The sequence below is a fragment of the Balaenoptera ricei genome, chromosome 6 (assembly GCF_028023285.1).
Source record: "Balaenoptera ricei isolate mBalRic1 chromosome 6, mBalRic1.hap2, whole genome shotgun sequence".
Lineage (NCBI taxonomy): Eukaryota > Metazoa > Chordata > Mammalia > Artiodactyla > Balaenopteridae > Balaenoptera > Balaenoptera ricei.
In genome coordinates this window covers 91,514,817-91,536,745 of record NC_082644.1, presented here as the reverse complement: position 1 = coordinate 91,536,745, position 21,929 = coordinate 91,514,817, and the positions used below count along the sequence as shown (strand labels likewise).

General features: G+C 41.8%; 1 protein-coding gene across 2 annotated transcripts; it reads right to left on the bottom strand.

Moving 5' to 3' along the window:
• Window positions 1–10,040: 10,040 nt before the first annotated feature.
• CAVIN4 (caveolae associated protein 4) lies at window positions 10,041–21,857 on the bottom strand. 2 transcript variants are annotated; one of them, XM_059925193.1, is made up of 3 exons: window positions 21,775–21,857; window positions 20,189–20,644; window positions 10,041–13,468 (listed from the first exon to the last, which is right to left on the bottom strand). In XM_059925193.1, the coding sequence occupies exons 2-3, from the start codon at window positions 20,594–20,596 to the stop codon at window positions 12,788–12,790; spliced, it is 1,089 nt and encodes a 362-aa protein (XP_059781176.1). In that variant the 5' UTR covers window positions 20,597–20,644; window positions 21,775–21,857; the 3' UTR covers window positions 10,041–12,787. The 2 variants fall into 2 exon arrangements, with proteins under 2 accessions (XP_059781176.1, XP_059781175.1); XM_059925192.1 differs by lacking the exon at window positions 21,775–21,857 and having other exon boundaries at window positions 20,189–20,749.
• Window positions 21,858–21,929: the final 72 nt, after the last annotated feature.

Genomic DNA, 21,929 nt, shown 5'->3' with positions numbered 1-21,929 from the left:
CGCGCGCGTGTATCACCCAGGAAGTGCTTTTTCACATCCATCTTCCCAGCTCCCGTAGGCCTCCTTCCAGAAATGCAACTTTCACTCCTGCTTCCTAGAGGAACCTGTTTCCAGACGGTTAGGGGTGGCTTCTGGAACCGCCCAGTCCTGAAGAGCACGCCCCCTACGTCCCTAACGGAAGCGTGTGCTCACCATCCAATCTGGGGGACTGGGCGGGGCCCCAGGGAGGGAGGAACCCTATCAGAGCCGAGGCCCCGCCCCTTTCGCATCACCTGTTCGGGACAGGTGGCGTGGTATTGTACTGAAAGATCTGTGAGGGTTAAAGAAAGTACTAAAAGTTCCTGATGCTTATAGAGCATAAATAAGTTGTAGCTGTTGTTACTGCCTCCATGGCTACTCATTTTCCTTCCAGCGTCAGTAGTAGTTTGTTTCCACCTCTCCCAAGATTCCTCTTGCGCGCTCAATCATCTTTCACCTTCTCAAGAACTTCTAACCAGTTGTCACTCCTGTGGCCTTCACTTTATACTTTTCTAACTGGACCTTCTCCTTCAGCCCGTCTTCCCATCATTTATACACAAATATCCTGTTCTCTTGGCTCCTCACTGCTGTATCTACCTCTCATTTGTCGCTCTTCCTGTCTATTGAAAACCAAAAAGTTACCCCGTCTGTCTCTTCTTCGTCCCTCCAAGCCCATCTCCTTCACTGGCATCTGGCTGCTTCTACTCACTCCACTAAAACTGTCCTCAGCAAGGTCTTCAGTGGCCATATCATTAAATCCAAAGGACATTTCCGTGCTGCGTTCCCTACAGCACCTGACACATCTGCCTGTATTCGCTGTAAACCCCTTTGCTGCTCCCTCTGCTATCCATAAGGCTCACACTCCTGAGAGGTTTTCCTGCCGCTCTGATCACTCTTTATCTGCCACGGGTTTGTCTTCCTTGCCCTGCCTCCCTCTGCTGGTTCCCAGGTCACACTAGTCCTCTGTGTCACTTTCCACACTTCCACGGGTGAGCTGTCTCATGTCATTGTTTTGCTGTGCCAATGACTCCCAGATCCATACCTCCAGCCCACATCTTTCTTCTGAGCTTCAGACTCTTGGCTATCCCAAAGGAACTTCTGACTTAGAACCTCCAAAACTTATCTTTTCCAGACAACCTGCTTCAACTTCACATCTTTTCCTGTGTTCCTCATCTCGGTGGATGGCATCATCTGCTGCCTCAAGCCAGGAATCGAGGCGCTACCTTAGACTCCTCCCTCTCCTCCACGCCCAGTTGTGGATCAGTTTCCCTAGGAAACAGACACTGAGACTTATGTGCAAGTGGTTTGGGGTTATAGGAGTGCCCTCAGAAACAGCACCTGTGAGGGCTGAGGGAGGGAGGATCGGGGGAGTTGAACTGTTCACGGTAGCCTCAGCCAATCCCGTGGTGAGCTCTGGACCTGGAATGGCCCTTCAAAATTGTCCCAGACTTAGGCAAGGGGTGGAACACATACCCCCCAATTAACCTGTCACTGGATGTGGTGGGCTGCTCTCAGGAGGGGTTGTGACCTTAGGTGAGGTGGCTCTCCTTGCTGAGGGTAATTCCTGTGGAGGGATTAGGCTGACTGCCATCAGCCATCAAAACTCCCAGCACCCTGGAGGAATGAATGCCTAGTCTTAAAGAGGGAACCTGGGCATCACACCACAGTACCCACTAGACCCCTCACACTCGAGTTAGTCATCAACTGTTTTACCTATTTCTACACTTTAATATTCAAATCAGATCCCACCTCCTTCACACTACTCTCTTTACTAGTCAAAAAATATCTGAGAGTTTAAATGTATCAGGCACTCTGGCAAGGACAGAACGAGGGGTCAAGCAGACACCATTCCAGCTTTTAAGATGCTTACGGTCTAGTTGGGAAGCAAATAATCATCCAAATATACACTTTAAAACTGTAAGTGTTCTGAAGAAAAACTAAAAGTGCAGAATGCTGTGAGATCTTATAACAAGGGAGGCTTGCCCAGCCTGGGAGTGGGGTGGAGGCCGGGAAAGCTTCCCTGAAGAAGTGTCATTTGAGCTGGAATCGGAAAGATGAGTGGGCATTAGTAGGTGTGTACTTGGTTGTTGGGGTGGGTAGGGTGGGAGAGATGTGGACTGGCTAAGGAGACTGCCTGTGCAAAGGTCCTGAGACAGGTGGAACAAGGTGTTGGAGGACCCAAAAAAATGCCAGCACATCTCAGCATGTCTGGAATGCAGAAACTGAGGGGGAGGAGTAGTAAGAGATCATCTGAAGAGGCAGTCAGGAGCCAGGTCCCACAGAGATAAATATTTGGATCTTTTTCCCTAAAAGTAATGAAAGCCCCTGAACAATTTTAATATTTATGTAGTATGATATACCTTAGGCAGAATATTCAACTACCCCCAATCAATGCAGATAAAATGGATCATATAGATATACAAAATAGTTAAAATCTAAATTCTGCTAATCTTTTTTTAAATTTAATTTATTTATATTTATTTATTTAGTTTTGGCTGCGTTGGGTCTTCGTTGCTGCACGCAGGCTTTCTCTAGTTGCGGCGAGCGGGGGCTAATCTTCGTTGCGGTGCACGGGCTTCTCATTGTGGTGGCTTCTCTTGTTGCGGAGCACGGGCTCTAGGCGCACGGGCTCTAGGCGCACGGGCTTCAGGAGTTGTGGCGGCTTCTCTTGTTGCGGAGCACGGGCTCTAGGCGCACGGGCTCTAGGCGCACGGGCTTCAGTAGTTGTGGCACGCGGGCTTAGTCGCTCTGCGGCATGTGGGATCTTCCCAGACCAGGGCTCGAACCTGTGTTCCCCTGCGTTGGCAGGCAGATTCTTAACCACTGCGCCACCAGGGAAGCCCAATTCTGCTAATCTTCAGTGCTGGGGGCAAAAAAAAAAAAGTTTTTTAGTGCGGTACTATTATTACTACAATAGCCTGCTTCTCTACCTCTAATGGCTACTCATGGTTCCTCTGAAAAATAACACCTAGCTGCTACTGACTGCTTACTAAGTGCCAGCATGTTAAGTGCTTTGCATAAATTACCTGACTTAATAAAACACCTTTACAAAGTGGGTACAATTTAGAAACTGAGATACAGAGAGTGCAATTCGCCCAAGTTCTTACAGTCAGTATGTAAATGGCAGTGTAAGACATGAAGCCAGATGTCCAATTATAAAGCTAAAGCTCTTGACTGCTGCACTCAATACCCCACTTAAGCTTTGGGAACCACCTAACTGCACCTGACTTTGAGTATTTCCCCACTGCCCTGAACTTCCTCCCATCATGCCCTGCTCATGAGCTCAGACCCCTTTTGTAAATCAGTGTCAACCTGACTCCAGGTCAGGTTTGGAACATACACACCCTTAGATATCACACAACAAACCACAGGCTACCTTTTGAAGGCCACTCCTAGAACCAGAGCACTTTCTCCTAGTGATTCCACCCAGTCCTGACTTATTCTCCCTTTACCAGCCCATGATTTTCCTGCCACAATCTTCTGGCAGCTAAACCTACCAGTTTTAACAAATACTTGGTAGAGGCATGCAAACTTACCAGAATATGATCCAAAGAAAAACAAGGAGGCAAATCTACTGTAATCTTCTCCTAAGATTATTATGATTGTTTTATCATCCTGTTTGTGATTTTTACGTTAAAGCTCACCCTCTATTTCTAATCAAGAGGTAGAATGTTCCCATTTGCAGGCTTATAAACAATTGTGAAAATATCCACTAGATGTCAGCCTTGAGCTGCAATGGGGTTCCTGGGATGTGGCAAAGGACTAAACCATTAAGGAGAGCATAGGACAGAAAGTGTTTGGAGTTTGGATGATTTTTCCTTTGCACTGTGAACTAAGACAGGAACGCTAGTTAGCTTTTTTTGTTTTTTGTTTTTTATTTTTGGCTGCATTGGGTCTTCGTTGCTGCACACAGGCTTTTCTCTAGTTGTGGCGGGCAGGGGCTGCTCTTCATTACGGTGCTCGGGCTTCTCATTGCGGTGGCTTCTCTTGTTGTGGAGCACGTGCTTTAGGCACGCGGGCTTCAGTAGTTGTGGCTTGCGGGCTCTAGAGCGCAGGCTCAGTAGTTGTGGTGCACGGGCTTAGTTGCTCCGCAGCATGTGGGATCTTCCCGGACCAGTGCTCGAACCCGTGTCCCCTGCATTGGCAGGCGGATTTTAACCACTGCACCACCACCACCAGGGAAGTCCCTAGTTAGCTTTTTGTATGAACACAATGGTTTGACTTTTCAACAAGTATAAATAGATCAATAAATTACATCTTGTCACTCTGCTCAACAAGCTTAATATGACCCCTTTTCAGAGTAAAAATCACACTCCTTACCACAGCCTATGTAACACCCCACTGGTCTCACTCTTCCATCCTCACCCACTTCAGCCACACTGTCCTCTGAACACACCTGAAATTCTTTTCCCAGAAATTCTTGCATTAGATTCAGGACACTGACTGTGGCCACCTTCTCAAGAGAGGCTTTCCTGGACACCCTTTGTAAAACAGCACCCATCGGGCACCACCCCACCCATAATGTCCCACCTCCTTACCCTGACTTATTTTTTCCTAACACTTTTCACCGCCTAACATATTACATTTACTTACTTATCGTGAGTCTCCCTCTGGAATGTTAGTTTAGCTCTCTTTGAAAGCAGGAACTTTTTGTCTTGTTCACTGCTTTTTCCCCAGAGCCTAGAAAAGTGCCAGGTTTATAGGAGATGCTCAATAAATACCGAATAAATTAATGTCCTTAATTCAAAGATATTAAGAAAAGATGTCATACTTCAAAGAATCATTTGTTATCATTCAATAACTACTTAGTAAATACCTAATATAAAGAGAGCACTGAATTATGGGAGGTACAAGATAAGACATTATCCTTTTTTTTTTTAAAGCTTTGTTTGTTTTGTTTTGTTTTGTTTTTAATTAATTTATTTATTTATTTTTGGCTGTGTTGGGTCTTCGTTTCTGTGCGAGGGCTTTTCTCCAGTTGCGGCAAGCGGGGGCCACTCTTCATCACGGTGCGCGGGCCTCTCACTATCGTGGCCTCTCTTGTTGCGGAGCACAGGCTCCAGACGCACAGGCTCAGTAGTTGTGGCTCATGGGCCTAGTTGCTCCGCGGCATGTGGGATCTTCCCAGACCAGGGCTCGAACCCGTGTCCCCTGCATTAGCAGGCAGATTCTCAACCACTGCGCCACCAGGGAAGCCCAAGACATTATCTTATTGTTGGGAAATACAGTCTCTTGCTCTTAACTCATAAAATCCCAGTGAGCAGGCATGCACAATATTTTAAGAGGCTTTACAAACAGAACAATATGAATATGACAATCATGGCTGCACATTGTAAGAAACTATGGAACAACAAAAATATGATGCATGCATTCATCTCTAGGCACTTCATTTACTACCCTAACTCCAAACAGAAGAGGGTTCAATTCTTAAACCCTCTGAAAATGTTTCTGCACAGTAGGAGCCTTTCTTTGTGGAAATCCCCTGCATTTGAAACCCATTTATTTTGCTTTGTCCTCAGTGACAATGGAGACCACCCATTTACCCTTATTCCTCAAGGTGTACTATTTCAAGGTGTTCCTGGCTTTGATCTTTAATTTGTAGCTGAGAGAGTTATTTTTTTGCCCAGAAGACTCATGACTAAGTTTCATGATTTCCATGTCCATTCTCTCCATTCCTATATCGTCTGCCCCTGGGAAAAAAAAAAATGTAATAATCATTGCCTTTTGGGCACAAAATTTTGAGAGAAAGTCAAGAAACATAATCCACCATATGTATATGTGGTCTCCATCAAACCATAGGAGTAAATTCAGGCTCCTTTGGTCCCTATAACCAATGATTTAGTCTCTTTCCGGCCCCTCTACCCTCACAGATGCTGTCATTATGGAGAGGAAAAACAAGGAGAGAGATGTTTAAGTAGATTATCACTGGAAGATGATTATTTAAGAATATGGCAGAATAACTAGTAAATCTTAAGTGATTTTACTCTCCAACACAGGTTTGCCTGTAATGTTGGTGATTTTTTATGTGAGACAGATGTATGAGTTTCAAGCAGAGAATATTTGGGTGCACTCTCCTCATGCATCTACAACCTATGGTTTAATAGGATATTTTCTCTCCTCTTGAAGAAGATTTAGTCCTATTTCTTAACAGTTGACAAGCATACAAATGTTTCCCTCTGAAATCTTCTCTGTTGCTTTGAACTAGAGCCAAGTACAACCCATGCATAATTCTGCTAATTTATTTCTTCTCCTTACAGAAACTTTCCAAATAAATGTGGCCACTTGAAAGGTACTAATACAATTAAAGTGAAAAACTCATTTCAATGGATTTTATTTCACCCTAAAACATTATCTACATAACCACAGTCTGAGAATTTGAAGCTTATTCAGATAAAAGGCCTAATGAGACTCTGATAAGTTGTGAATATTAGCCCATGAGATTATAAGGGTAACTTGGCTGCTTTGTAATATTATGCTGTAGGCAAACTTTAGCCATTAAGTAATACCTTAATGGACTAACAGCAAGAAACTGAACGAAACCCTCCAGACTGTGGTGCTCATTGTAGTTCTAAATTTAAGGTTAGAACAATATTTAGTGCTTCTCTTATCCTAAAGTGAATTGTATCAGGGAGGTTTGGAAACCAGACAGCGTTTAACAGAGAATTCTTGCCCTTACAAAAATAGTTAATAGACTGACCAGGAGAAAGTTCTTCTTGAAATAAGAGCCCACGAAGAATTGTTCAGAAGAAAAGCTTAATTTACCAGTTAGCCAACTTCTTTACCCATTCCTTTCTTGAAAGATCTTTATCCACTGTTTCTCTCAAAGTCAAACTGCCAGAACTTTCTCATGAAAACCCACAATTTCACTTACCTGTGCTTCGTCTAACAAGTGTGTTTCTCCAGCCCTCTCCTTTGGTCTGGGATCTGTAGTATCCTACTTGCCTGCCCTCTTCGTGGTCCTCAGTGAAGATCAGCACCTCAATTTAGTGTGTCCAAAATAGGCCTTAGGGGTAATGGCTACCTTCCGTGGGCTAGGTTTAACTCTGCACGTTAGGCAACAGCACAAACCAGGCTATGGCTTCAAATCGGACCCTTCGTTCTGGTATGGTGGGTTTTCTGGGTCAGGAGCCCCAGCCTCCCTGCCTCCCATCTCCTTACTACCTGCCCACCTGAGCCAGGGGGCAGAAGGGGTCCCCCCATCCCCTGCTCCTCCTGGCTGAGTATGTGAGGCTGGCCTGTGGGCTTCATTGCTAGCTGATAAAATGGACCCTGCTTCTGCTTGACAAACCTTGCTCTCTCTACGGCCACACCAAAGTATGCAGGTCCCCAGGGACACAGCGGGGTCTCTCTCTCTCTCTCTCTCTCTCCCTCTCTCTCTCTCTCTCTCCCATCTTAGGTCTAAGCCACATTCTCCAACAGAATCCACCAGATGCTCTGCATTTGGGGGAAGTATTAGACATTTGCCAAGCCAGTAATAAGATGACACCTTGGTCTCCATTTTGCTGGTGATTCTTAAATGAACTCTTCCATCAGCCAGAACCTTGGAAAAGAAGAAAAATGGGTTGCATCAAAGCCCATCTTGAACCCCTAATACATTTGTGATGCCATGACTCAGATCTCATGTGACAGACACCAAGGGATGAGGTTTGAAACCAAAGCACCCATGATGAGATCGAGGCTCTTACTGTAGCCACAGCAGCCGAGTAGCTACATGAACCTGGGTGACTGGCCTTGGCCAAGATACCAGGTTACAGCAGCGTTTACTGTAGTGTCAGCTGCAATATCAAGCACAGCTTTGGCTAGAACCCTTGGGTGCCAAACAACAGCTGAGATTAAAAAAAGAGTAATAAACAAATCAAAAGCATCCATTCTAAGATCAAGGGCAGCTTTTCTTTGGACCATACAATGAGCAAGCAAAAATCTGGCCTTGAACAAAGATACTGATGGGAGAGAAGCTCTCACAATGGCCTTAGATCTGCAAGGCAATGCTGCTTCCCAAGGACTTTTGAGTCCTGGTGGAGAGGGCAAGGCACTTGCTAGAACCAGGAAAGGATCACTCCAAATGAGGCTTTCTTCAAGCACGGGTGAGAGCCACAATGGCTAGACTAGGCAGACCTCTAGTGTGGGAGCTTCTGGAGTATACGCATGGCTTCCCTTTGTTTCTCAGGCTATGCAAGGGACCAGCAACAAAGGCTGTCAGAGCAGAGAGTAAGAGGGGCATCAGGAGAGTACTAAGAGTCCCCAGACAGGATACCACATTTCCTGTCTCAGTGAATGGCAGGACCACTCACCCAAGTCAGAAACCTGGCTATCATTTGCTCCCTGTCACAAGCCACATCTAAGTTTATCCCTTGCAGAGCTCTGTTAATGCTTGAGGTCAGGTGCTACTCTCATCTGGAAAAATGTAAGGGGCCTAGTAACTGGTCCCTCTGCCCCTGCTGTGTTAACAGAGCATCCTTCCACAAACGTCAGTCATGGCACTCCACGGCTTTCGATCTCAATGGCTCTCTATGGCCTTTGACATAAAATCCAAAACATCTTCATACAACCTCTCCAGCTGCATCTTGCCTTGAATTCTGTTATTTAGCTGACTCTTGATTGGTCTTCAAATGGCAAGTGAAGCACCATTTTCTCTAGCTTTCCCTGACACCTCCTCCCCAGCTTGTTAGATGCTCTTCCTCTATGCTCCCATCATCCTTTCTTAGACATGAGGCTCCAATCACATTACGCAATGATGTTGGATTACATGTCTGTCTTCTCCACCAGAGGAAAAGCTCCTTAAGTGCAGGGTCCATATTTTTCATATTTTTCATATCATGATACCTAATGATGCCTAGCACTTGGAAGGCTCCCAAGTGCTGGGGACCCAAAGATGAATAGAATAGAGTTCCTGCCCCTGAGCAGCACAGTCTAGTCTAGGAGACAATCACACAAATGAGCTAAAATGTAATGATAAGTGGTATGACTGACGTATAGTCAAAATTCTATATCAACATCTTCCATCTCTACAGCTCTATCATATTATACACAGCACTAGTCACGTTGCTGAACTGTGGCTTGACGGACTCCTAGAAACAGTGAGTCTGAGGTAAGGGCTGGGAAAGGGGAGGGAAGAAAAAGGGAGAGGGGGAAGGGGAAGGAACAAGGACTACGTTCTATTCATCTTTGAATTCTCAGTGCCTCACACAGAATCTGGCAGATCAAAGGTGCTGTGTATATTGACTATATGGAGTAATTAATCACACCCTTCCTAAGGGGTGGGGGGTAACCAAGGAAAGCTAAAAGAAGGAAATGGACATTATCACTGAACTCGAAACTCATCTCCCAAACCACAAGAGAGACAAACGGCATGAGCAAAGGCATCAAGTGGCAGAGCAGTCTAGCACAGCCCCTGACAAGCACAGCTGATTTTAGGAAGATGCCCAGAGTAAATTCAAAGCCTGAGGATATTCTGCCACTCCATGCTATCCTCTTGGGGATCCTTGGATGTCCTAAGAGGCTCACAGTGAAGAGCTAGTTACCCTAGATCTCCTATCCACCCAAGAAATACCCTGAAGGATTCTGACTTGCTAAGGACAGCTATAAATCCTCAGAAATCACATAACTCAGAAGTGGTCACACGAATGACACACAAAACTCAGCACTAAGGCTTATTCATTTTTCATTCACTACAGACCAGATACTAGCATGCCCCAAATTCCAACAGAACTGAGGATGAGACCACAGTGGTCATTCTTCCTAGTCTTGACTCAGATACGCCACAGCAATTATTTGGGGATTGTAACCTATAATATTTTTAGTAGGGTTCAATAAAAGCTATAGAAAACATGTCTCAAAAGAAAAACAGGCCCAGTAATTTCATGTATGGGGACTGTAGAGTTAACAGTGATTCTGTGAAATATTTTACATAACATGACCCATGCTCTCTAGCTGATAGAATCACAGTGAACTTCAGACTGTTCTGAACCAAACCCTATACGTACATGGAAGGCAAACGATAAAGTCAAAATGAAACACTGTAGTTTGGTTTGTATTTTTAATTTATGAAAACTTGTTCAAGGGAGTTTACACACACCACAAATATGCTCTCAACAAGCTGAATTTTCATGCTCCTCTTATCACTATTTCACATTGGGCCCTTTTCTCTAACCTATGACCCAGAACCAGGCCACCATAGACCCTGAGAGGAAAGCCTCTGGATCCATCACGTGCAGGAGACAGAGTTGCACTTCCCTCTTCTCGCCTGTCTATTCTGTAGTAGAGCCTGAGAGCGGGCTTCACGCCCTGGGTGTCTATGGATGTTGCACTGTTCTGCCTCACAGAAAGAAAAGGGGACAAATCCTGCTAATGGTTTTATTTCAATAAGCTGTTTAAAATCTAACATATAATTTCAAAAACACAGAAGAGTAAAATGAGCAGAAAATCTGTGTTGTCTGAAACTTTAAAAATAGAGAATGTTGACTAGACTATTCCTTGCATTAAATGAAGATGTATGATTCTGCAGCCTATAATAAACAGACATTCTTTACGTCAAGAGAATGGGGTGAAAGGAGAAAAAATCATGAATGTGGAATTGAGGAATGCTCTAAACACGGGGGGAAATGTTGAGAGACAGAAGTGACACGGAGGGGAAAATCCTAGTGCCAAGAAAGCAGTGTAAGTTATAATGAACCTCTGGGAACATGAAACTGTTCAGCGCCTACCATGATGAAGAGCTGACCAGGCTATAATGCCTTCTAAATCAAAATTCAAACATACCTATGTGGGAAATGTTCCATAACATATCAAGTCTGCTTATATATTGGGTCAGTAAGCAAATGGACTTTACAAAAATTCCTTGACAGTGATATTTTGCTCAATTGATATTTATCCTGTGTAGGGCCAGAAAAAAAAAAGCATATAACTTCTTTACATTCTGCTTAACCTAGAAACATATCTATTATGAGTAGGGTTACTATATCAAATACATGCCATACTGTTTGCATTCATTATTAGTAAAAATATTTACAAATAGGACACTGACATCAAACTTTGTAATAATGTCTTTTTTAAATTCAGATTTATTATGGCTTTAAGGAAATGTGTGATTAGGCATCCAAGCTCTTTCTAAACTGTAACATTTTAAAACTTATTCCTTTTAAAGTATTGTTCAAAGCTGTATACACTTTAGTTTTCAATAAAAAAAGATAATGAGATTAACAATTCATGATTTTATGTATTCACGCAGAGTGAAGAGGAAATGATGCTGAATCAAACTCTCAAACCCAAACAGCTGGGTAACTGAGTTAAATATTTTAAAGCTGATTTGTGTGTGTGTGTGTGTATACATTACAATTTTTAATTACTACTTGAGCATCCAGAACTGACTGAAAGCTGACTGCTGTCCAAACTCTTCAAATTCCACAATTCCATCATTTCTTTCCTTTTACAAACCAGAAGATTTAAACATACACAAGTGCAGGACCAGTATGACCATTTCTCTTTCTTTAGCAATAATATCTACTTCTAGATTGGCTAGATCTACAGCTAACAAATAAGTGGAATCTGGCTTCCTCCCAAAGCAGTTATGATGAACTCCTAAGAACACTGTTTTGGATAGATGGGCCCTGAGGGGTTCACTCTGGAAATCAGAAGCATTTGAGGTCATTTCCAAGCACTGCACAAGGGCTGACTTTAGAAAGGCCTCTAGAAGACACAGCCACAGTTGCAGGCTTCATGCTGCTCAAAACAATGCTGCTCCGGTCCACCAGATATCTGAATCAGAAGAAAATCAGAAAAGAATTTTCCAGGAAACGTTTTAAGACCCAACTCAAACCCAAGGTCTGGTTTTAGTCTTTGACAAAAAAGATGTCACCCAAACATTGACTTTTGATTCCTGATTCTGTGAAAACGCTTCTGAAGACCAACTTTAGTGTCTGTTCGACCTAGGTCCTCACTGCTTGGAGCTCAGGACTTTTTCAGAAGATGGAATTATTTCGATTCTGCTTTTGAGGAACCAGTGGGGTTTGTTTTCTCTGGACATAGCTCTTGTTCTCCCAGAATGTATAACATTTCCTTATCTTCACAACAGTCCTCTGAGATGGGTAGGACAGGCGAACCCTCTCCGTTGTACTGGCCAGACCATTAGACGACTTGCCAAGTGGCTCCCTGTAAGCAAAGCTGTGATGCCAGAACTAAATGCTCAAGTCCAGCACTTCAATGTTTTTATGTAAAGCCATCAAAAAGGGGTGTGACTGATAATTTACTAAAAAATCTATTGATTTGAACATAGAGATAAAATCCACATGTGACTTATTCCCCTTTCAGCTTGGCCACAATATTAATCTAGACCAAAATCGAGAGTTCACTTGCAAATAAATGATGGCCATAAATTTGGCCTTCATTTATTGTAGACTACCGAACACCTAAGTGGGCCTCACTAGGAAAGTATTTTTCTGATGGGCAAGAGAAAGGAACTTAAAAATCCACAGCTGCCATGAGAGGTGACCTAAGAGAGAAAGCTGATAGAATCATTAAGTCCTGGGGGAGGGGAAAAAAAAAAATTCCCCAAGGGAGGAAAAATAAAGAATTCCCCAGGAAGTGTATATTAATTAAGGAAATGTATATTAATAATTGTATTACCTTTAAAATTTTAAACCTAAGAAATGAGACAGCCATACCATTTATGTTTTCCTATATGGCATATACATGTAAATGACTATACTAATTAAACTAAAACTGTGTGATTAAGGAGACTTACAATTATAATATACTTAATTCCTCTTTATAATTACTGCTTTAAATCTAGCAAAAGAGATTCGTCATCCTCTACTTTCACCTGGGTTTTAAAAGTAACTTTTAAAGGCTCGGGAGTCGAGATTTCCCTGCCTTCTCGGGGAGGATGCGAGGCTCTGGCCTCCTCGGGGTCTGTTTCACTGAGCACCTCGGTGTACAGCTCACTGATGGGGCCCAGAGACTCGCTCCTGGCAATGATGTCCACCCCTATCTCCCTGACCTCTTCGGGACCTTCGGCCACAGCGCGGTCTTTAGTTTTCCGAAGGCTACGCATCTTAAAAGCTTCCTTTGAAGGAGCTGCATTAGAAATAGATTTCTTAAACCTTTCCCCTGACTGCTTCAGCCTCTCGCCCGACTGCCTTAACCTCTCCCCTGACTGCCTTAGCCGCTCTCTCCTCTCTGGTGTCACTATTCTAGTCCTAATTCTGTTCACTTTCTTGTCAAAATTCTGCCGTGTCTTCTGCATGTTTTCTTTGGAAAAGGCCTTTTTGATATTATCAATGCGCTCCCTGCCTGACTTTTTAAGCCTGGCAGATCTGCTCTCTTCAACATAATATTCTTCGTCCGAAGACAGATCAACTGGGGGATCGAAGATATCGTCCTCCTCCTCTGGACCCTCAGCAGTCAAGCTTCTGTCTTTCATGATAGACAGGGACGTTGGACACTGAATATCCTCCTGAAGGAGAGAGAAAGCGAGCGTGTTAGCGATGGGTTCTTGGACTTTCCGGCCACGCCTTTTCAATCTCCTCCACGGGTTGCTTATCCTGCCCCCACTCCTTAAATGCTGGCATTTCTCAGGGTTTCTTTTTCTTCATCTCCCAAGCTCACCCCGAGCAAACTTATCCACTGCTCTACCTTCAAATCCAAGGAAGCAGACTCACTAATCTTTTACCTTCACCTCTCCCCTTCCCCTAAGATGAAAACCCATTTCTAAATGTCAGACAGACTTCTCCGCCTAGATGTAACACAGGAACCTCTAACTTCACATATCCAAAAATCAAGGCCCAGCCATCATCCTTTCCTGGACCTCTCAGCACCAATACCTCCAGGTGCTACCCAGAGAAACCTCAGAAGCATGGTCCCAAATATTCCCTCTCCTCATCCCATATCCAACTGGTCACTAAGCGCTGTCAATAATATTGCTTAATAACTACTAACTCCTCTGTTCCCACCTCCTTCCTCCTTGCCTCTACCAACGTCTTAATTCAGGCCCTGTCATCTCAGGCCTGAACTCGTGCAATAGCTATACCTCCAAAACATCACCAAAGTATTTCCTGAGAAATATTTCTAAAACATAGCTCTGATCGCATGCTTTCTCTACTTTAAAACATTGGGGAGCTCACCAATACTCAAAGGATAGAGTTCAAATTCTTCAGCATAATTAGAAGGCTCTTCAGTTTGAGCAAAACCTACTTTCCCACTCCTCCAGTCCAGCAACACAACCCCTCTGAGTTCCTTAAACACATACTGTTTTCATCCCTGCATGCCTTTATAAACATGGTTTTTGCTACCTTTCACCTCTTTCCAGCTTCGTGAATAAAATCTTTCTTCGAGTCAATTCAAATATCCCCAACTTCCCCCAGAGGTCAAACCTGTCTCCAATTTATACCAAAATGACACATGCATTCCTCTACTTATAACATTTATCACAGTCTGAATTGAATTAGAACTCTACTCATTTATATATGTCTCTCTGAGGCCTTCACTAAATAATAGCTTCCATGAAAGCAGAGCTGTATCTTATTTATGTCTTATGCCTGGCATCTATCAGAGTACCTTGTACATAGTAGGTATACTCAACAAATGACTGTTGGAACAAATAAGAAGCATACGCCTTCATTCAACAAATTGTTACTAAGCACCCACCACGCACCAGTCACTAGTCTAGGAACTGAGAACCTCCCGTGAATAAAACAGAGTAAAAGAACTTGTATTCTTGAAGAGAGAAATAAACAAGTTACTTACATAGTATGTTGGATGGTGATAAGCGCTAAGGTGAAAAATAGAGCAGGGCAGGGGGATACACAGTGACTGGGGAGGATGCTTGGAAAGGCCTCACTAACAAGGTGACATCCAAGCCTAGACCTGAAGGTAATGCACATAACTGGGAGGAAACGAGAAACAGCAAGGAAGGCAGTGTGGCTGAAGCAGAGTGACCAAGGGGCAAGAGGAGGAGAGAGGGTAAGAGAGGTAGTGGGACGGCCAGCTCACGTAGGGCTCTGTATCTGATCATAAGGACCGTGGCTCTTATTCCGAGTGCGATAGGAAGACTTCTAAAAAGTTTTCAGGAGGATAGTGACATGATTTGACCCATGTTGTAAAAGGGTCACCCTGTTGAAACGAGGCTATCGAGGGCAAGATGAGAAGCAGGGACAGCAGTTAGAGACCACTGAGCTCAATCAGGTGAGAGATGGATCAGGGTGTTGACAGAGGTGGCGGTGAGAAGTGGCCTGATTCCAGATCCACTTTGAAGGTAGGAGCCAACAGGATCTGCTGCTGCTAGACTGAGATGTGGAGAGTGTCAAGGATGATTCTTTAGTCCAGGGCCTGAGCAGCTGAAGGACAGATTAGCCATTCACTGAGATGGGAAAGGATGGGATCTGAACATGCTGACTTTGAGATGCCCACTGTACATCCAAGCAGAGATGTTGAGTGGGCAGCTGAGTACATAAGTCTGGGATTCAGGAGAGAGATCTGGACTAGAGATAAATTTAGGTATCAATAACATAAAGATGAAACTAAAAATCATGAGACCAGATGAAAGAGATCACCAAGAGATTGAATGAATGGGTCTACACTCCATTATTCAAAACTCCTTGGAACCAAGCTACCTTTCAGAAATCAGAATATTTCAGATTTGGGGAAAATAATATATTACATAACATTCCCAGTGAGATCTTGGGAAGAAACCTTTTTGTGGCAAAAAAAATACAAATATTCACTCTAAGGTGGGACAAAGAGTATAAACAGCCTCATGCTACTTGAGGTTGGGTTTGGGCATCCATTGAGTTCAGGTAAAGCTAGGTCTTGCTGCCAAATAAGTTACGATAAAAACTTTATTTTTACAGATTTTTGAATTTTGGTGTTATTGATAGATAAATGGATTTTGGACCTGAAGATAAGAAGGAAGAGATGAGGGACTTCCCTGGTGATCCAGTGGCTAAGACTCTGCACTCCCAACGTAGGAGGGCCTGGGTTCAATTCCTGGTCAGGGAACTAGATCCCACATGCCACAACTAAAAGTTCACATGCCACAACTAAAGACCCTGCATGCTGCAACTAAAGATCCCTCATGCTACGACAAAGATCCTGCACGGGGCAACTAAGATCCCACATGCCGCAACTAAGACCAAGCACAGCCAAACAAATAAATAAATATTTTTTTTAAAAAAAAGAAGAAGAAGAGGAAGGAAGAGATGAGAAGGAACCAAAAAGGAGAAGTATCAGCCAGTGAGGCAGGAGGAAATCCAAGAGCGAGAGGCACCCCCAGAAGCCAAGGGGGAAAAAGTTTCGAGAGGGAGGGACCAACTATGTCAAATGTGTCAAATGGATAAGGACTCATCAAATTGGATTTGGGAACATGGCAGACACTGGTAACCTTGAGAAGCAGGCCAGAAACATGGCTGCTAAAGAACCCCAACTTGCTATTTAGGGGTTATTTCTAACACTAAACAGGAAAAACTTTAAAGATCATGAGATTTTTAACTGAACCCACGAGTTGAAATTTCTAAAAGAAACTGTGCTCCTACTTGAGATCCAGATTAAATCTGTTCAACCAAAAAATTTACTATGTAAGAAATACATTTATACATATTCCAAAACCTATCATCCTGATAGTCAAGAACGTATCCCCAGAACTTTACTTCTCTGGATCCTTATTTAAAATTAAATTCTTTGGCTACAGGATTGGAGAGTCTAGGAACTTAAAAAAAAAAAAAAAAAAAGGCAGGGTGGGTATCTCATAGCTCTCTGATGAATCAGAAGCAGCAACATTATTCCTCTCCTTTCCTGACACCTACTACAGGGAGTAGCTTCAGCAGCACCGAGTGGGTGGGTATGGACTGAGTAGGTATAATTAGAAAAGGAGCCAAACAATAATTACTGTTTCCTAGGGAAAAACCCTCACAATCCTGCTGTGAAGAAATCAGTTATGGCTTAACTCAGGAATCACAAACCCTTCTTCAACTGCACAACAAACTCTACAAAATCAGGCTTAAAAACAAAACAAAACAGGGGTAGAGACAGAGAAAGTACCTGCTATGTAAATCTATTTGTTGCAACTCCTATGAGTCAGAGATACCATGAGTTAGTGGTAAATACACTGTAATAATAATTGAAAATTATAGGGCTGAATTATAGTTGATTTCCAAATACAATTATTATACATTTTTTCATGTAAAATTCTAGGTAAAAAGATGATTTTTGTAACAAAATGAGTATTATGAGTCAGAGTATAATGGCCTTGATTATCAAAGTAATACTGCTAAGAGAATTTTGAATATTTAGAAGTCCAGGACTTATCATTAGGGAATGGCCAAATACCTCATTTGGGAGGCACGGGCATGTGGTTAGTAAGCAAAATTGTTAGAAGATATGGTAAGCCTCCTGGCTTTCTTTCATGGTGAGGAGGTCACTAAGGTGAAAGCACGTTCAAAGAGAAATCATAATTGTATGATAAAGAGCAGATAATTTTTTTCAATGCCAATGTCCAGAATTAGGTGAAAGCTCTGTCGTACACAATGGTGGGAGATAAAATAGCAATAAAGACTGCCACCAAAAGATATATCTAGGGAAATCTTTTTGAGGAAAAACCCAAATCGAAATGAAAGTATACTACAACTGAATTACTCAGCTTCAAGTTAATTTTAGTAGAAGGCGCAATCTCAATATAGCCACTTAAACATATTAACTATAAGATGAATTATAAGAATTTGGGGAGTTCCCTGGTGGTCTAGTGGTTAGGATTTGGAGCTTTCACTGCCGTGGCCTGGGTTCAATCCTTGGTTGGGGAACTGAGATCCTGCAAGGTGCGCAGCTTGGCCAAAAAAAAAAAAAAAAAAATATATATATATATATATATATATATGCACACACATATATATATATGACTTTTAACTGTTAAGCAATCCCATATGAATGCTGTATACAGTGTTCTAATATCTAATGAATCATTGAATCCATTGGTATTTACTTTATCTTTTTTTACATGCTCTCCCATTACAAGAGATAGCCACTGCTTATTGATAAAGTGCTGCTTACTCTGAACAACTTAATTTCACAGACTCTTCACAGCATTATGTCTCTCACTAGTGCCTCTCGCTTCCTTTTTCATACCATCTTCTATTTATTCAAGTAACTGTAGGCACTCAAAGAAAAAACTAGCAACTTTCAGGGAATAAACAGGTGAATATAGAAACAACTTTAAAAAAAAAATTATGTCAATAGATAAACAAGGGTCAATTAGAACTTCTCAGAAACTCTGCTTTCTTTAACCTTTGTAAATCTTGATTGTTAACCTGGTCTACTCTTCACACAAAGGTTCTCAGGAGAAATGCTGGATACCAAGAATGTTTCCTGGCATGCCCCATGCAAGTGGAGGGTGAGTTATACCCATTACTGTTAATGCCCGTGGAAAAGCGAATTCAAGAATGGATACTACATTCTCCAGTAATAAATTTAGATCCCCATTACACATACTACCACTGGCTTCTGAGAGTAAGATGACTAATTTTTTTTTTCAAAAATTTAAGTCTGGAGAAGGACTTCCAGGGACCTGGGAGGAGAGGGAAATGGTAAAGGCCTTCAGATGGCATAGTCGAACTTGACTACCCTTGAAATAAGAAACCCTCTCTCTCCTCCCATTCTTCCTCCTAAATGACCAACAGGCTCTTAAATACAGATCCAAAATACCACTCTGCCATCCCCGTGTAACCTTATCAGCCAACAGTGGGCTACGGAGAATTGACTAAAGTGTAAAGAATGCCCCGGGAGTTATGGCCCACATCCCTGGTATCTTACAAATACCTGCCAACTGTGTTCCTATTTCAATTTGCTTTTATTCTTCTAGGCCTTTTCCCTATGCATATGGGCATACATTTATTTTAAAAATACAGTGTGATAACACTGCATATATGTACCAATGAACATGCCTGCACACATTCCTGATTTTATGCTTACAACAAATTCTTTGATATTAAATTTTGGGGCCAGAAGGTTTGCGAATTTTTAAGGTTCTTAACACATACTACCAAAACCGCCCTCCAGAAATGTACCATTTAATATTCTACCAGCAGAATATGAAAGTGCTTATTATTTCCTACTCTTAAACTCTGCGAATATGTTTCAGTAACTGCAAATATTTACATAGGTGAAAATGGAATTTTGCTCATTTACTTTGTCTTTTGTGAACTAACTGATAATGACTTTCCAATTTTTCTACCATGAAAGTTCAACTTTTTCCCTTTTAATTTGTAAGAGTTTCCAAATATATTATAGATATTAGGCATTTGCCATGGATGTGTTCCTATTTCAAAAAATATGAGTATCAAGTGCAGAGTAAGATAGGAACTTATTAGCTCAACACACAACGCCACACAAAAACTATCATGTAAAATCAGCTAAGTAGGGACTTCCCAGGCGGTCAGTGGTTAGGACTCTGTGCTTCCTCTGCAGAGGGCACGGGTTCGATCCCTGATCAGAGAACTAAGATCCCACAAGCTGTGCGGTGCAGCTAAAAGAATTCAGCTAAGTAAAGACTTGGTAATCAAATATAAGGAATTACTTATGTGACTCCTACATTTATATAACTATAAGAAAAAGAACAACTGTCTGATTGTTCATTAAGAAATAGACCGTTTGTCTTATTATTGTGACTTATACATTATTATAGGTAAAAATTCCAACAGACAAATTATATTCTGAAAAGTTTACATTTTACTGCTTAGGGCTTTCTGGGCTCTCCATAATAAGGGAAAGAACCACACTGCAGGGCTACAGGTCCTCAGTTTCTTTTTCTCTACAACAAAGAGGTGTTTTAAACTGGAGGCTTCTTAGATATCTTCTAGTCCTAACCTTCTCAAAGGCTTTGAGAGGGCATCATGCTAATACGGCTAATATGCCAAAAGCAGCTTACCAATATTAAGTTTCAAAGGCAAGAAATAGACTCAGCTATGATCCACAGTTCATATTACATGAAACGGTTGAGAAGCTCAAAACACTGACATGATAGTATACCAATTAACACAGAAATGGTTTTATCCTGAGATCTCTGATGATACAGAACTCCACCACACGCATATACACAATAGTTACCATGTGACAGGTCTGATAGGACCTGCTGGCCATTAAAGGATGCAAGAGATAGCAGTAATCGAGCTAAACACAGGTGCAAGCTTACCTGGAATATTACCACACGGAATTTGTTCTTCTTCATTATTTCCTCTTGCTTGGTTTCAACTTTTTTGACGTGAGTTTGTTGCTTCTCCACTCGGGCCCTCACTTCTTTAATGTGAGCACTGATCTTTCGCGTTTTCTCCAACAACTTGTTAATGACATAACTTGTGTTGCTGTGTGACTGTGAAAACTTCAGCAGGTCAATTTGGACGGACTTTATGGCATTTTCCATCTCCCTGTGTCTCTCCTCTATCCTCTTCTGGCTGGCCTGCACGCTGTCCACGATGGCAGCTACTTTGTCCAGCACAGTCACGATGGTAAAAGCAGCGTCTTGGTCTTCATCTTCTGTCACACTCGACAGGCGATTCTGGTGGATTTTATCAGCATTTGAAGCAGACCCATTATGTTCCATTTTATTTATTTCTCAGTGAAAGATGTCTTAGCACAATCAATTCTGGCACTGAGAGCAAAAAGTTAGCTTGATAACAGGGAACAGGGTTGTTTAAAGGGTTAGAAACCCCACCCCTGGAGACTGGTCAAGTATTTGTAACTACAAATACCCATACGTGACTGTTCTGCAATATGAACCCTTGCAAAAGCACTGGGTGCTGTTCCAAACATGCTTACTGATGACTAAGGGACTCAAATAAGACTGTGTGGGTAGAAGAGGAAAGCTTTTTAAAAAAAAAGTTCCCTAAAGCCACCATGTTACTAATATTAAGCCTAGAAGCCAAATAACCAAAAAATCAAACTCCAAGCGCTGGGTGAAGCTTCTATCTTTAGACAATTTCAAGCAGTATTTGTAAAAGCAAATGGGAATTTTGAACTGAAATCTGCTTTTCCTATTAGTTTCACATATTAAACGTACTGATATGTCAATATCAAAGAATGCAGTAAATAAACACACCAAAACAGAGGCCGTATAGTGAAAACATTATATTATAACATGCTTTTCCAAACCAAATATTAAAATTAATATTTTGAATATATTCTTAAATTCTACATGCATACTTCTGAATACCTAAACTACATGTTAAACAGCTGAATACATTCTATTCACACTTCAGATCTTTAAACACCAACAATCTATTAGTATAGCTATTACTACAGGACAAATTTGGATAGAGGTCTTAGATGATTTTTAAGCTCATGTGAAGAGCACCAATCGTTAACAATCATTTTTGCATTTATTCACAAACACTGATACAATTGGTTTATTTATGTTAAAACAAATATTTCTTTAAAAATGAATGTGTATAGAAGTAATTTAAATGATAGAGTAGGCTTTATTCCAATCTGTTTGTTAAACAGACTATTTTCACGACATCTAAATCTACTTTTCAGTGATCCGTTCCATCATTGCTACCATATACTTTTAAAAATTCAGAATTATTTTTTCAAAGAGAGAAAGGATCAAATCCAGTCCACACATCTTATAAATATTTTACATCTAACACACACAGCTTTACAATTCATGCGATAGGCAGTGTCTAAAAAATCGGTTAATAAATCTCAAAAACATTGAAATGTCTAAACACAGAGTCTTCTAGATTTTTTTTTGTAAGAAAAGTAATCTGTAAACATCTTTACCTTCAGTTCATGCTTGGTCATTTGCTGTGGTCATTGTGGAAGAAGTGGGTCTGACTTTATAACCATTTGTGAAGTGGTCCATCTTTGCAAAAATATTACATTCCATGGGTAAAGAACAAGTCTTAGAATTACCATGTGGTACAAATTTGTGAAAT